Here is a 15336-nt window from a genome sequence, read left to right on the forward strand (position 1 = left end):
TGCATGTGTTTTGAATTTTTTCTGGACTGATTTGTGATGATAATCAGTCAAGTTACATTTCTTGTGTGTCTTGCTGGGGGTGTATTAAACCCAGGGCACTGATGACTGTAATTTTCTGGATGATGTTGCAACGAAGAGAATAAATGGCCCAGTGTTGAACTTTGCAGCTTGCTCCCTTCCTGTATGTAAATTGCCTTTTATATAAAGTGGGGTTCATAACAGACTGGGACAGCCGCCTCTGACTCGTGCTCCCTTATCATCTCAGCTTCCAGTCCTATCAGGCACATAGCAGGGAGGCTACTCCAGCCATAACTAAGCTCTACCTCCAGCCTCCAGAAAGGAATCCCCAACCTTCATATCCTAGGCAACCTGAAGAATGAAAGAGGAGGCTATAAAATCCCCTTTGAAAGGTTTGTCTGCTTTTATTAAGATAATTTGGATGAAATGGGTAAAACAAAGATGCTTCAGAGGATTTGGGGTTACTTGGCATGGGGAGGGCACAGGAGGTGAGTCGCTGGAGGTTTCTTAATCTAATGTTTAAAAAACAAACAGGCAGAAATCTTGGTGCAGTTTGGTGTTTCTGGTCATTCTTCAAAAATTTTGCTTTCTCAAAAGGGGAAGGAACCGGGTGGGAGCAGGGCTGGCCTAGGCTAGTGGAAGTGGAGCGTGGGATATGGGGGTACTGGCAATAACAAAGTCATGTTATATGAAGAATCCATGAAAGAGGAAGCAGAAATGGGCCAGTTACTGTGACTTGGAGTTTCCTAAACCTTGCTTTGGGTTGGAGTGTCAGTTTCAGGGAATAGTAAGTGCTTTTTAAAGAGTGGGTGCTGAGCAGAATTTCCCAGCCAGTCTCCAGCAGAGAGGATATGTGTTCTCTTCTGCCAGTTTGAGGCTGCTGTAAAGCACTTGAGGCTACAGATCACGTTAAGACAAATAAGGTGGTTGGTTTGCAAAACAAATTCCTGCCCAGCACCAAAGAAAAACCGCTTCACATGTATTCTTGGTTTGACAGTTAGTAGTTCGGAGTGTGTCAGATCCAGTAGGCAACCTTAAATGGCAAGGCCGTTGGCAGCAAGGGGTCATGGCAGGGCAGGCACCGCAGACATCCCTGACAGGCGCCAGGTACCCGGCCCTGCAAACTTAGTAACTTGCAGCCCTCTCCCCGCTCCTGGCCCAGTCGTTGTGCTCGTGGCTTCCCCGCCGGCGCTGGCGCGAGTCCTCCCACCGGCGGTCAGACTGCAGCTCCCAGGCATCTCCCAGCGGCGGGGTTACTGGAAGGCACCGCACCGCTGCTCTGCAGAGCTTCCCTCCCTCCCTCCCTTACTTTCTGGAGCGGAGGAGGCTCCCGGCTAATCTTTCAGGAGTTAACGAGTCACAAGTTATCTGGGACTTGAGGGAAAAAGATCGAGGTGGTAAACCTGTAAGAAGACTGCGGGGTCAGCCCTGAATTAAACCGGAGGAGGGGTAGGGAAGACGAGCACAAACTAAGAGATTTGAAGACAATGGGATGCGATCTTGCGGAGTTTTCAGGTCGGGGAGCGGGCGAGGGAACCTCGGGAGTCGACGATGGTCTGGGATGCCGACTCCGCACCGCCCCAGGGTCACGCCAGGTCTGTCCCCTAACTTGCCACCTCCTCACGTGTTTTTGGCAAGGCGGGGATTAAAAAGGCAAGGGGGAAAATTACATGCGGAAAAGGACAGAATGTTCCCAAAGATTACTTTAGGGGGAAAAAAAAAAAGTGAAATGCAGATTTTTTTTTTTTTCCTTTAGTGCAGAGACGAATTTTATTTCCGCCCCCTCCCCTCCACATTCCTGACCTCTCTCCCTCCCCCTTCCCTCTTTCTTTCCTTCCTTCCTCCTCTTCCAAGTTCTGGGATTTTTCAGCCTTGCTTGGCTTGGGCCAAAAGCACAAAAAAGGCGTTTTCGGAAGCGGCTCGGCCGTGCACAAGGGCCATTTGTTTGTTTTGGGACTCGGGGCAGGAAATCTTGCCCGGCCTGAGTCACGGCGGCTCCTTCAAGGAAACGTCAGTGTTCTCTGGTCGCCCTCGCCCGCTGCGCGCCCGGCCGCCGCTGCCCATGGGGGAGATGCAGGGCGCGCGGGCCAGGGCCCGGCTCGAGTCCCTGCTCCGGCCCCGGCACAAAAAGAGGGCCGAGGCGCAGAAACGGAGCGAGTCCTTCTTGCTGACCGGACTGGGTAAGCGCCGCTGCCGGCACGCGGGGGGCTTGTCTCACCAACTCCTCCACTAGTTGCTCGGATTGGGCGAGAGGGGCTGGGTATTTGGGGTAGTACCAAGGATGGAGAGATGGGGGAAGGGGTAGGAGGGCGGCGGGAACGCGGGGACGCGCCGGGCGCTCTGGCCCCAAGCTGGGGCCGGAGATAAGGGCGTGCGGGGCCGCCCTCCCCCGGCGCTGCAGCCCTGCGCCCGACAGATAACCTCAGCTGGCGGTGCGCGGCCGGCCGGCGAGGGCTGCGGAGGCTGCCTTGCGGATTAGGGGAGAGTGTCAGGGTCGGCGCCGGGGCCGGGAGTGAATCCGAGCGGAGAGTTTGAGAAGCCAGGGCGGGCACAGAGCCACCCCGATCGCCTCGCACAGGGCAGAAAGCGCTCTGATTTCCTGATGTGCCGCGACTCTTGATTTCCTCGCAGGGCGGAATAAATGAGAAAGGTGGAAAATTACCCCGGCCGCTCCCTCCCCACCCACCCCCTCCGCCGGCGGTTTCCCCCTCTCCGGCCCGGGAGCCGAGCGAGGCCGACAACTGCCCTGTGCCGGGCCCTGCCCGGGCGGTCCCCGCGCCCCCCGCGCCCCCGCCCCCGCTCCGGGCTGGCCCCTCTCGCCGGGGGCGGAACCGCCTGCCGCCGGCCGCTTTGCCGCCCGGGCAAGTCGCGCGGCAGCCGGGGGCGGGGTCGCGACGGGGCCGGGCAGCGCCGCCTCCTCCATGTCTTGTGGGTCCCCCGCCCTCGCGGCGGCACAAGGCATATAAAGCCGGCGGTGCGGCCGGAGCGCAGTGTTGGCTGAGCCGGTCCTCTCGGGCCTGACAACTCCTCGTGCTCTCTCTCTGTGGTGATGACGGTGAAAACCGAAGCTGCTAGGGACACCCTCACCTTACTCCAGGATGAGGGGCATGGTAGCAATTCTCATCGGTGAGTGTAGGAATACGACTGGACTTCCAGGTTACGCCACGTGGAAAGTTTTGAAGGTCGCGGATCAGACTGGTGTGTGTGGCGTCGGATGTTACAAAGCCGTCTAAACGTTTCTCCTCTAATTCGCAGCTTTCATGAAACAGAGAAGGATGGGCCTGAACGACTTTATTCAGAAGATTGCCAATAACTCCTATGCATGCAAACAGTAAGTTTGGTGGGGCGACGTGGGGAAATAAAATTAAGTAGGGAAGTTTCCATTTACCAGCGGTAAAGACATCCTCATCAATATATTGATCAGGAAGCCGACGACTTACCGAGGGTGGGGATCCCTTTTCTCTTTAAGTTCTAATTATTTCGAACATTTAAAACATTACAATTAATTTGCTGATTTGGCTTGTTCTGGAAATGCAAGGTAAAATTTTCTTTTTTCAAATGTATTTATATTTGGCTGCGTTGGGTCTTCGTTGCTGTTTCCAGTTGTGGTGCGCGGGGGCACCACGACTTTGTTGCGGTGCGTGGGCTTCTCACTGCGGCGGCTTCTCTTGTTGCAGAGCACAAGGGCTCTAGGCGAGCTGGCTTCAGGAGTTGTGGCGCAGGGCTTAGTTGCTCCCGCGGCATAGTGGGATCTTCCCGGACCCGGGCTCGAACTCGTGTCCCCTGCGTTAGCGGGGGGGATTCTTAACCACTGCGCCACCAGGGAAGTCCCGATAAAATCTTCATGTTTGCCTAATTCACCCCCTCTCTCCTTGAAGAACAACCCTCTGTGTTTAACTGGGTTTATCATTTTGGCTGTCATTTTCTCTCACTGAGTAATTGACTTGGGTGTTTTTAAACACTGGATCCCCCGGAAAGGTTGAGCCAGAAATTCACTATTGGTGTTGGTCTGCCCTCACGTGGCGAGTTAGGATGTTCAACGTTGCTCCTTTCTTCTCTGCAGCCCTGAAGTTCAGTCCATTTTGAAAATCTCCCAACCTCCGGAGCCTGAGCTCATGAATGCCAACCCTTCTCCACCAGTAAGTGTTCCCTATTCGTGATGCATCAGTGGAGGAATCTTGTAAATGAGTCAGTTAGTTTTCCTATGTTGATGAATTGTAAAATAGCATTTGAGTTAGTATCAAGGCAGGAATGCCTCGTCGGTTCATGGCAAACAAGTGACATAAGCGCTTAAGTATGAGTCAGTGGAGTGTTTTAAAAGACATACTTCATAAAAGTAATCTGCTTAAGAACAACACGATTATATACAGTTTCCATACTGTCATTTGAAATATTTGCATGTATGGATGAAAAGGAGTTTGGAACGTGTTTATAGATGTCTGGGGACCTGCCCCTGTCATTTGCAGATGTACCACCTTTTTGCATTGCCTATACTTTATTAATCGCAATCTTCCTTTGAAGCAAGGATATTAAAAGGAAACCTTTTATCTTCCAGCCAAGTCCTTCTCAGCAAATTAACCTGGGCCCATCATCCAACCCTCATGCTAAACCATCTGACTTTCACTTCTTGAAAGTGATCGGGAAGGGCAGTTTTGGAAAGGTAATTTCACATCTGAAGCTCTCATTATTTATAGTCTTTCATATGCTCATTTTTTACATCTCCCTGGATGTGAACAGGAAAATGATTTTTAATTTCAATTTCAGGTTCTCCTGGCAAGACACAAAGCCGAAGAAGCGTTCTATGCAGTCAAAGTTTTACAGAAGAAAGCGATCCTGAAAAAGAAGGAGGTATGAGATGGGCTTGGAGATGGACATTCAGTAGACATTACCTTGCCATCTTGGCGCCACGTTGAAATTTGCCACTACATCTTAATTGTCCTTTTTCTAGGAAAAGCATATTATGTCGGAGCGGAATGTTCTCCTGAAGAACGTGAAACACCCTTTCCTGGTGGGCCTTCACTTCTCTTTCCAGACGGCTGACAAACTGTACTTTGTCCTAGACTACATTAACGGTGGAGAGGTGAGCAGAGAGGATGGGAGCTGAGCCCTGGCTGTCCCGTGCATAGCCTGCTTTGTTTTAATTTGAGAGGAGAGTTTTTAAAAGATAATTAGTGGGGGAAGAGTTACCAGATTTAGTATTTCCTTTAACCTGCCAGCTTTCAGATGGCTTATAAACTATTTAGGGCCCCTTCCTGCAATTGTCCTCTTTAGCTATATATGTCAAGACAGATCCAATGCATTGTCCGGGTTTTTTGGCAACCCAGGCTAACTCTGTTCTATCTCCTCCAGTTGTTCTACCATCTCCAGAGGGAGCGATGCTTCCTGGAACCACGGGCTCGGTTCTATGCTGCTGAAATAGCCAGTGCCTTGGGTTACCTGCACTCTCTGAACATCGTTTATAGGTGAGCTGAAGGGCTCTGAAGGCTCCCTTCCTTGTGTAAAGGAGACATAGCCCGGCCTTTGACAGGGCCTTAAAATAATCTGTGTTTAGGCAGAACTTGGTCACCTAAAACCAGGTCCCCAGCATGTGACCCATCTGCTGACTCCCTGCCACGAGGGAACTGGCCAATGAGGATTGTGCCTCATCCAGAATAGATGAACAGAACAAGGACCCCCTTTTAGATTTCACTAACACAACTACAGTGGATGTAACGTGCTTCCAATAGCCCTAGTGGTGATCTTTACGGAGGATTGCTAATGCGGTGAAATTAACTTAATACGACTACTTTCCTATTCTTTTTTTTTTTTTTTTTTACAGAGACTTAAAGCCAGAGAATATTTTGCTGGATTCACAGGGACACATTGTCCTTACTGACTTTGGACTCTGCAAGGAGAACATTGAACACAATGGCACGACATCCACCTTCTGTGGCACACCCGAGGTAGGCGAACTCCTGGTCCACACCCCTCCAGGAAGGGATCACTGCAGTGACCCTTAACTACTGAAAGAACAAGCTGTTTTCGGAGATGATTTAGTCCAGTTCGGTGCAAGTAAAATACACTGGCTGTTGGAGGCATGAGAAATTCCAAGGCCTCACGTTGCTTTAATTAAAGTGAGCTGTTTGTAAGGTCCACGCTATAAAAGGTTCTAAACCCCTAAGTAAGATATCTGAGGAGGGCCCAATAGCTTTCAAAACATCAGGACATGTAAGTGGCCAGTCAGCCTCAAAGCCAGCAGTTTTATCAGGAAGTAGTTTAAAGAAATATATCCTCCAAGTGTACCCCGGGTCTCTCAGCCCTTTCAAAGTGCATGCCTGGTCTTGGGATTGCCTAGTTTCAGGGGCTCTAAACTCTCTTTTCCTGGTCTGTCTTTCAGTATCTTGCACCTGAGGTGCTTCATAAGCAGCCTTATGATAGGACCGTGGACTGGTGGTGTCTGGGGGCCGTCTTATATGAGATGCTCTATGGCCTGGTGAGTAGCCCATTGAAAATCGTGAAATATTGCCCTGGGTTGATACATTTCTCCCTAGAATGTAGTCTTAAAAATCCAGACTTATCTGGGCACACAAGCCCCACTGCAGACCTGATCATCACGTCTTGCCCTCTATCAGTATGCTTATCAAATGCTGATGAGAGAGGCATATTGGTTAAGCTATAGGTATTTTAGGGTAAACCGTTACCTAGTGGATTTTTTCTTTTGTAAGTTCACATTTTACTAGGTGTGACCACACTTAACCTATGTGAGAGTGAAAAACATGGCTTATTAACATCTACCCCCTAATAAGGGTGGCAAAATGTAGACACTTAAAAATCTAAGTCAAAGAAAACCTATCAGGTGATAAACTTTGTCAAAACCAGCTTCATATATTACGTTTAAGTCTTTCTTGGTAACGGATGCTCTCCAAAACTTCCAATTAAGTAGTAAGTAATCTTCCTGCTTCTTTCAAGCCTCCATTTTACAGCCGAAACACAGCTGAGATGTACGACAACATTCTGAACAAACCCCTCCAGTTGAAGCCAAATATTACAAATTCTGCAAGACACGTCCTGGAGGGCCTCCTGCAGAAGGACAGGACAAAGAGGCTTGGTGCCAAGGATGACTTTGTGAGTCATTTTTTCCTCTCCTCCTGGGCTGTATGGGTAGAGCCCTAGACCTCACCGCCCTTCTTGAATTTCACTCTTCTAAATTCCTGCTTCTTCCTCAACAGATGGAGATTAAGAATCACGTCTTCTTCTCCCTAATTAACTGGGATGATCTCATTAATAAGAAGATTACTCCCCCTTTTAACCCAAATGTGGTGAGTATCTCTCTCGCGAGTGTGCAGTGGTGGAAGGGGAAGGGCCCTCAAGGAATAAATTGGCATTCGTAAGCCATTATTTTACCCACAGAAAAAAGTAGAACTTTTGTCCCAACAAAGCTCACGTTATTTTTCCACACCTTTTATAAATTACAGTAGCAAAAGACGGAAAATAAGCATGGTCCTCATAGTTGAAACTTTGTGTGGCCTTTGGGTTTTGTGCTTGAAATGGTTGCTGATGGTGGAAGTTGCCATATGGTGACTGCATGAGAATTTCCCTTTCTTGTCTCCATTGTGAATTCTTGACATGGAGTACGTTTTCTTCCCTTCCTGCATCAGAGTGGACCCAGCGACCTGCGGCACTTTGATCCCGAGTTTACCGAAGAGCCAGTCCCCAACTCCATCGGTCGGTCGCCCGACAGTATCCTTCTCACAGCCAGCGTCAAGGAAGCGGCCGAGGCCTTCCTGGGCTTTTCCTACGCACCTCCCGTGGACTCTTTCCTCTGAATGGTCTTAGGGTTGGTTGTGAAGGATTTCACGGGCGTTTTTGAAATGTTTTAGTTAGCCTTTTGGCAGAGCTGCCAGCTGACAGGACATCTTAAAAGAGAATTTGCACATCCCTGGAAGCTTGCACATCTTGGCAATCTTATTGCACACTGTTTGCTGGAAGCTTTTCGAAGAGCACATCCTCCTCAGTGAGCTCGTGAGGTTTTCCTTTATTCTTCCTTCCAATGTGGTGCTATCTCTGAAATGAGCAGTAGAGGGCCACCCCAGGCAGATGCAGTGGTCTCATTCGTAGGAGGACGCTGTTCGGAGAAGGAGCTTCTGAAGGTCTGTCCGGGCCGTGATAACGCATCTTATGAAACGTGCCTTTTCTGATGAGATCGTGTTAGCTCCAAAGTTCTTCCTGTTGCCGAGTGTTTCCGTTCTGTTTTTCCTTGTGGACTTTCCTGTGTGATCCGCCGTATGAGTGTGGTATGCTTGCTCACAGAAGGACTCAGTTATAAGCATCAATGTGACACTTGCAGGACACTACAACGTGGGACATTGTTTGTTTCTTCCATATTTGGAAGATAAATTTATGTGTAGGCTGTTTTTTTTTGTAAGATATAGTTAATAACTAAAATTTATCGAAAATGGTCTTGCAATGACTTGTATCCAGATGCTTAAAGAAGCATTGCTGCTACAAATATTTCTATTTTTAGAAAAGGTTTTTATGGACCAATGCCCCAGTTGTCAGTCAGAGCCTGGTGTTTTCATTGTTTAAAATATCACCTGTAAAATGGGCATTATTTATGTTTTTGGGTTTTTTTGTTTCTTTTTTGCATTCCTGATAATTATATGTATTGTATAAAGAAAGTCTGTACATTGGGTTATAACACTAGTATATTTAAACTTACAGGCTTATTTGTAATGTAAACCACCATTTTAATGTACTGTAATTAACATGGTTATAATAATGTACAATTCTTTCCCCCCCTCCCTACCACACACCTTTTCTTGTGTGTGATAGACCAACTTTGGTTTGCAATAAAACCTTGAAAAATATTTGCAGAAATTGTGTCATGTGTGTTATTTTGTAAATTGCAGTTAAGGGGGCAATAGTAGATCTGTTTAAAATTTAAAACCAGGGAAATGGCTGCTGTAGTTTACAGCTCAGTGGCTTGACATCCTCCAATAGCATCAGCTTCTGACTCGAAGAGAGAATAGGGTGGTCTTAAAGCCAATTATTTTTTTTTTCTTTGGTGGGAGGCTGCATTGCATGGCTTGCAGGATCTTAGTTCCCAGACCAGGGAGAACCCATGCCCCCTGCAGTGGAAGGACAGAGTCCTAACCACTGGGCTGCCAGGGCATTCTCTAAAGCCAATTTATGTCAGTCATTATCCATAAATCCATCCAAACAAGTCCTTGTCAATTTAACTCTCTCAAGGACAGCCATGAAGTAATGATCCCTATCCTCATTGCCTGCCCTGTGAAGTTGGCTGTTTGACATTTGGCTTGTCTGAAGTAACCGGTAATTCTTTCAACAAATACTTGGTGCCTTCCCTGGTGCCGGGCTCTATTCTGAGTGCTGGGGATAAAGCAATGAGCAAAGCTGACAGATCTCTGCCCTTACACATCCTGGTGGGAAAGACAGACTTTCAATAACACAGTTTGTCGAAATCGGGGATAACAGTCTGTAAGTGTATGAGAATGCCACTGAAGAGGGTGAGGGTGTTGTCATACATGGCTATGTTCCCAAAATGCTGAGCCGGCAGGACTCCTGGTTCGTGAGAGTAACCAGAGCCAAAAAAAGTCCAGTGTCAGCTCAGGGAAGGACCCTGGCAGGGGCACATCCCTGGTTTGGACCAGAAGCCACTGAAGCTGGTGTGCACACAGCACTGCATGGGCCCACCCGACTGATGTTCAGAGGCCTTCCCTAGAGCTCATCCCGTTGGAATATTTCCTGTAGGAGAAAGGAAAGGGGCTTGATATTAGGAGATAATCATCTTGCGTCCAAGTTGTTTGGACTTTTTCACTTTTCTAGGCCTTCCACAAATTTCCTAGCATACACGGGATTCTCCAATAGTTGGCCTTGCTGCTGCTCTAAGCCTACTTAGAAGCCTACCTTCTACCTTGACCTGTTAGTTTGCACAGGGATTTCCCCAGGGAAAGTAGTGATCATTTTCCCTTTTATCATGGCTCTTATATCTCACCTCTCCCAGAAGGCTTGTAAGGGTTGAACAGGTGTTGGAGATCACTTAGTCTGTCTCTCTTGTCAATGACTTCTTGCTGAAGGGGAACCCCAGATCAAGCTCTGCATTTGAGTTACGGCTCTGCCCTACAGACATTAGCTGCATATTAAAACCCTTAGCAAACCCAAATGCCAAAATCGACAATGGTGACAAAGAAATTCTAAAGTCCTAGTAATGATTGATGCTAGCCCTGACAAAAAGGTTTTCTGCATATCTCCCCCTCATTCTCATGATCAATAACAGTTAAGAGTTCCTCTTTGAACAATAAGTACTTAAATCACTTTTTTTATCTGAACATAAGTCTTGCAGCCCGGACTCTCCCATCTAATTATAGATAACTCAGAGGGGTTAATCATGGATTACAAAGCTTTTTAATTTTTTAAGGGTAGAAATTTGGTTTATGGCTTCAGTCAGTCACTATGTAAGATCTGATTTGCATTGCTGGAGAGTTGATAAGAGCCAGAGGAGTCCCAAGTGTCACATAAACAGGAGGAGATTAAATCAAACACAAGTGGGTGGAAAGGGAACAGGGCAAGAACAGGGAAGTCCAGAAAGAAAAAGGGATCAACTAAAAAAAAGACAAATATTTACTAAACACTATGATGTCAAATAGCATATGTGCAGAGGTATCTTTTATCTAGGGCTGTGGGGCACATCCCTGTCAGCATTTGAAACTACATTTGAGCATTATGGTTGGTAAAAGGGACAATTCACTTCTCCATAGTTTTTCAGTGGTGGAGCTGGTCAAATATGGGTTTGGGGGAACATTCGGCTAAGATTCCCACAAGTTAAAATGGGACTTTGAGGGCTTCCCTGGTGGCGCAGTGGTTGAGAGTCCACCTGCCAATGCAGGGGACACGGGTTCGTGCCCTGGTCTGGGAAGATCCCACATGCCGTGGAGCGGCTGGGCCCGTGAGCCATGGCCGCTGAGCCTGCGCGTCCGGAGCCTGTTCTCCGCAGTGGGAGAGGCCACAACAGTAGCCACAACTGTGTACCGCAAAAAAAAAAAAAAAAAAGGAACTTTGAAACCACTGCTACCATGAATATAAGTCAAGTACCATGCTTAGGGAATTTGCCATATACTTGGGGAGACATGGTACCTACTCATGGTATAAAGCAGTTGATGAATGAAGGGTAAAGGGAACCTCAGAAGCCCAGAAGCTCTCTGTGGGGTTGGCTACCTAGAGCAGGCTTCACAGAGGGGATGACAAAGATTCTCACCTACCAATTCATTTCTAGGGAGTCTGATGGGATGCAGGCCCTAAGGATTAGATAACAGTAATAATAGTTTACACTATAGAGCTCGAACTGTATGCCAGACGTTCTAAGTACTTCATACAAAATTTATTTAATCTTCAGAATAACCCTGTGATGTCAAAAATGAAGAAACTAGCACAAAAAGGTAATTTGCTGGGACATGGTTAGGTTAGAAGTCAAATCGTGACAGTCTGGCCCCAAAGCCTATGTTTGTAACCACTACATACTCTGCAAAATGTTGTCACCTAAAAGGTGACAACAAGAATATAGAAGCAAAACCATTGTGTGCTTGTTAGTCATTCACTTATTATTTCTCCAGACCTTTACGAAGATACCTTCTAGGTGTTGTGCTAGGCAAAGAGAGAGAAAGAGAAAGGGGGGTGGGGGGGGATAAAGAATTTGCAATTATAATGTAGACATTATCAGTTGTTGAAGATGAGATGCAGCTGGAAATACACATTGCAGTGGGAGTGTAAATCAGTACAACCATTCTGAAAAACTGTTTGGCATTTTCTACTAAATAAAGATGGACATATTTCTAACTTATGACCCAGTAGTTTCGCTCGACCGTATATGCACCCCAAAGAGTGCACGTATATTCAATAAAAATTTTGCAGTAATATTCACAGTAGGACTATTTATATTAGTCCCCAAATGGGAACAATTCAAAATATCCACCAACAGTAAAATGCATAAATATAATTAATAAATGAGTAAATATAATGGAATACCATACTATAATGAAAATGCTATATGCTATATACAACAACAGGGAATAAATCTCACAAACATAGAAACCACACTGTATGATTTGATTTATATAAAATTTGAAAGCAGGCCAATAAAACAAAGCCATTTAAAAGTCAGGATCTGATTGTCTTTGGGGAGGGGAGGTGGAGATAATGACCTAGAGGGCAAGTGAGGGGAGTGAGGGGAGTGAGGGGGGTGAGGGGGGTGGTCTTCTGGGTGCTGGTAATTCCTTTTTTTTCTTTTTCTTTTTTTTTTTGCGGTACGTGGGCCTCTCACTGTCGTGGCCTCTCCCGCTGCGGAGCACAGACTCCGGACGCGCAGGCTCAGCGGCCATGGCTCACGGGCCCAGCCGCTCCGCGGCATGTGGGATCTTCCCGGACCGTGGCACGAACCCGTGTCCCCTGCATCGGCAGGCGGACTCTCAACCACTGCGCCACCAAGGAAGCCCTGCTGGTAATTTCTTGATCTTGGTGGTTTCAGGCGTGATTTTGCTTTTTGATATTTTATCAAGCTAAATACTTATGATATGTGAATTTTCTATATGTTTGTTATATATCAATAAAAACGTTTACTTAAAAATACATGGTATGACAGAAACAGGATGTTATGGGAACACAGAGGAGGGACTTCTTATCCAATTTGGGGGTCAGGGAAAGGGGCTAAGTTTTCGGGGAGTTTAGGACAGAGAGGCTTAGGGAGGTCTGAAGGGCTCAGGTAGATTGTCTTGGGAACTGGATCTAGAAAGTGAGGCAGAAAGTAGGGCCTTCCAGGTCTGGCTGGTAGAGGTGGGGAGGCAGGGGGCAGCCTGCCTAAGCACAATGAATGGGGTATTGGAAAAAGGGAGGGTCTCAGGTAGACCTAGGTCAGAATCCCAGCTCCACCCATCTGCTTTCTAGCATTGGGCAAGTAGTGACTTGGGCAAACCTCTCCTAACTTCAGTTTCTTTAGGGGGAGAAATGCATCCACTGCCTATCTTTTCTCAGTTTTATGTGAGACAAGGTCAGAAGGAACTGGAATTAAAAAATGCTAATTAATTTCTTCTTTCCCCACTCATTACCTTTCTTACCTTTCTCAATTCCCCCTACCCTTTAGCAGATTATAGAGGGAAAAAAGATGTTAAAGAGCAGTGAGGGACTTCCCTGGTGGTCCAGTGGTTAGGAATCCGCCTTCCAATGCAGGGGAAGCGGGTTCGGTCCCTGGTCAGGGAACTAAGATCCCACGTGCCGCGGAGCAACTAAGCCCGCTCGCCTCAACAGAGCCCACGCGCTCTGGAGCCCGTGTGCCACAACTAGAGAGAGAAGCCTGCGCGTCGCCAGGAAAGACCTCACATGCCACAACTAAGACCCGACGCAGCCAAAAATAAACAAATAAATAAATATCTAAAAAAAAAAAAGAGCAGTGAGAAGTCATTTTGGATAAGGAGATGGACCTTGTGATTGATGTTCTTGGAAGTTTCGTGGAGATGTTTAGATTTCATTAGGTAGTAAGATGAAGCATCTGGAGGTTTTCCATGAGGAAAAGGCGTGATCAAAAGGCATGTTCTGGTGACTCTTGGCAAGAGTTGTGAGTGTGGGGAGAGCTTTGGAATTAAAAAAATAACAGTAATAAGGAAGCCACTTAGGAGACTTCTGACAATCATCCCATTGGTGGTGGCGATAAAAGGATAGAGAGAGATGTAACTTCATGAATCAGTGGAGCTTCATGAGTTGCTGGGAATGGAGAGAGAAGAAGGATGAAACGGTGTAGTTTATTTCTTTAATGTAGTTGACTCCACCTACTGAAGTGCTTGTCACAGCTGCAACAATAGCATTTAGGACAAAAACCACCCACCAGTTTCTTCAATATCCCCAAAGCGTAACAAATCACCTGATAGATAACCAATCAGTGTACTTGGCAAGGCGAGATGTTACACGTTGTACTCAATCTCTACCGCGTCCTGTTAAGACATTTCTCACCTCATCCATCAAAAAGCTCCCAAAATCCTACTCCATATGCCTCAAGCCTTGTATTAGGAGCATAAATGATGTTAAACTTAACCTGTTGTGAATCATAACAACATTTCTGTTAAGAAAAACGCACTCATCCAAATTAATTAAGCTCAATTTGAGAAATTGGTTAAATGCTTTTTCACATTGCATGAAAATTGTTAGCCAGTCACAAAAACTAACCAATTATTATTGCTCAGACTCCACTTGTGGCTTACGTGTGATCTTTCCTAGTCTGCTTTGGCCACTGCATACTTGCTCTATAAGAACGTGTTTTATATATATATATATATATATATATATATATATATATATATATGTTTTCTCTGCTTTCCACACCTCTTCTATGAAGGACTTTAGCAGCAAGATTCAGAGCAACCCTGGAGGTTTATTTAGTGTTTACCTATAACATTATGTTCAGACAGATATGTTTATGTATTTGGATAGCTTGGAAACCATGGACTCTGATGGGCAGGGTTCTTAGTTTCCTCTTTTCTGTGTGGTCTGTTCTGTTCTCCACTTACTGTAGCACAGCAGGCATGATGATGATGCTGTAACAACAATATAAAAGCTACAGACTGTTCAAAAGAAAATATATACGCGTAATCACTCCGGTCAACAGCAGAAAAAGGATCATAATCATAAAGACATAGTGTCACTTTACAGACACAAATAGAAAACACATGAGCGGCTGTCGACTTGTTCATGGCATCTGGATGATTTTAACACAGTTCTGCTCAAGCTTATTTTACTGGCTCTTTGGCTTAGTCATAGCTCCAGACCTAGTATTCCAGAGGCCAAAGTCATCACCTTCCCTAGCCAGACCTAAACCATTTGATTCCAAGTGAGTTGCAGTGTTGCTAGCAAAGGTCAGCACGGATCTATTTGTTTTGGCAATAATTAATTAAAATTCATTTAATTAGGTTATTTAGGGTTAAGCTGGAAACAATTTGGGGTCTGAATTGCAAACAATGATTATATTTTCCTCTGAAAGATCATGAAAAAGAGACATACAGAATGATCTGATGGGCTTTCCTGGTGGCGCAGCGGTTGAGAGTCCGCCTGCTGATGCAGGGGACACGGGTTCGTGCCCCGGTCCGGGAAGATCCCACATGCCGCGGAGCGGCTGGGCCCGTGAGCCATGGCCGCTGGGCCTGCGCGTCCAGAGCCTGTGCTCCACAACGGGAGAGGCCACAAGAGTGAGAGGCCCGCGTACCGCAAAAAAAACAAACAAACACACAGAATGATCTGATGTTTGAATTAAATTATATGCTACCTAATAATAATGGGCAA

General features: G+C 46.4%; 1 protein-coding gene across 5 annotated transcripts; it reads left to right on the forward strand.

Annotated features, from left to right (window-relative positions):
- Nucleotides 1-219: 219 nt before the first annotated feature.
- Nucleotides 220-8870, forward strand: LOC116763384 (serine/threonine-protein kinase Sgk1). Of its 5 annotated transcripts, none has more exons than XM_032651015.1 (12): nucleotides 220-410; nucleotides 3274-3349; nucleotides 4082-4157; nucleotides 4574-4678; nucleotides 4783-4866; nucleotides 4967-5098; nucleotides 5368-5480; nucleotides 5837-5960; nucleotides 6395-6490; nucleotides 6967-7122; nucleotides 7227-7316; nucleotides 7656-8870. In XM_032651015.1, the coding sequence occupies exons 1-12, from the start codon at nucleotides 377-379 to the stop codon at nucleotides 7821-7823; spliced, it is 1254 nt and encodes a 417-aa protein (XP_032506906.1). In that variant the 5' UTR covers nucleotides 220-376; the 3' UTR covers nucleotides 7824-8870. The 5 variants fall into 5 exon arrangements, with proteins under 5 accessions (XP_032506906.1, XP_032506904.1, XP_032506907.1 ...); XM_032651013.1 differs by lacking the exon at nucleotides 220-410 and adding an exon at nucleotides 443-2198; XM_032651016.1 differs by lacking the exon at nucleotides 220-410 and adding an exon at nucleotides 445-1613.
- Nucleotides 8871-15336: the final 6466 nt, after the last annotated feature.

Source organism: Phocoena sinus, chromosome 12 (assembly GCF_008692025.1).
Source record: "Phocoena sinus isolate mPhoSin1 chromosome 12, mPhoSin1.pri, whole genome shotgun sequence".
NCBI lineage: Eukaryota > Metazoa > Chordata > Mammalia > Artiodactyla > Phocoenidae > Phocoena > Phocoena sinus.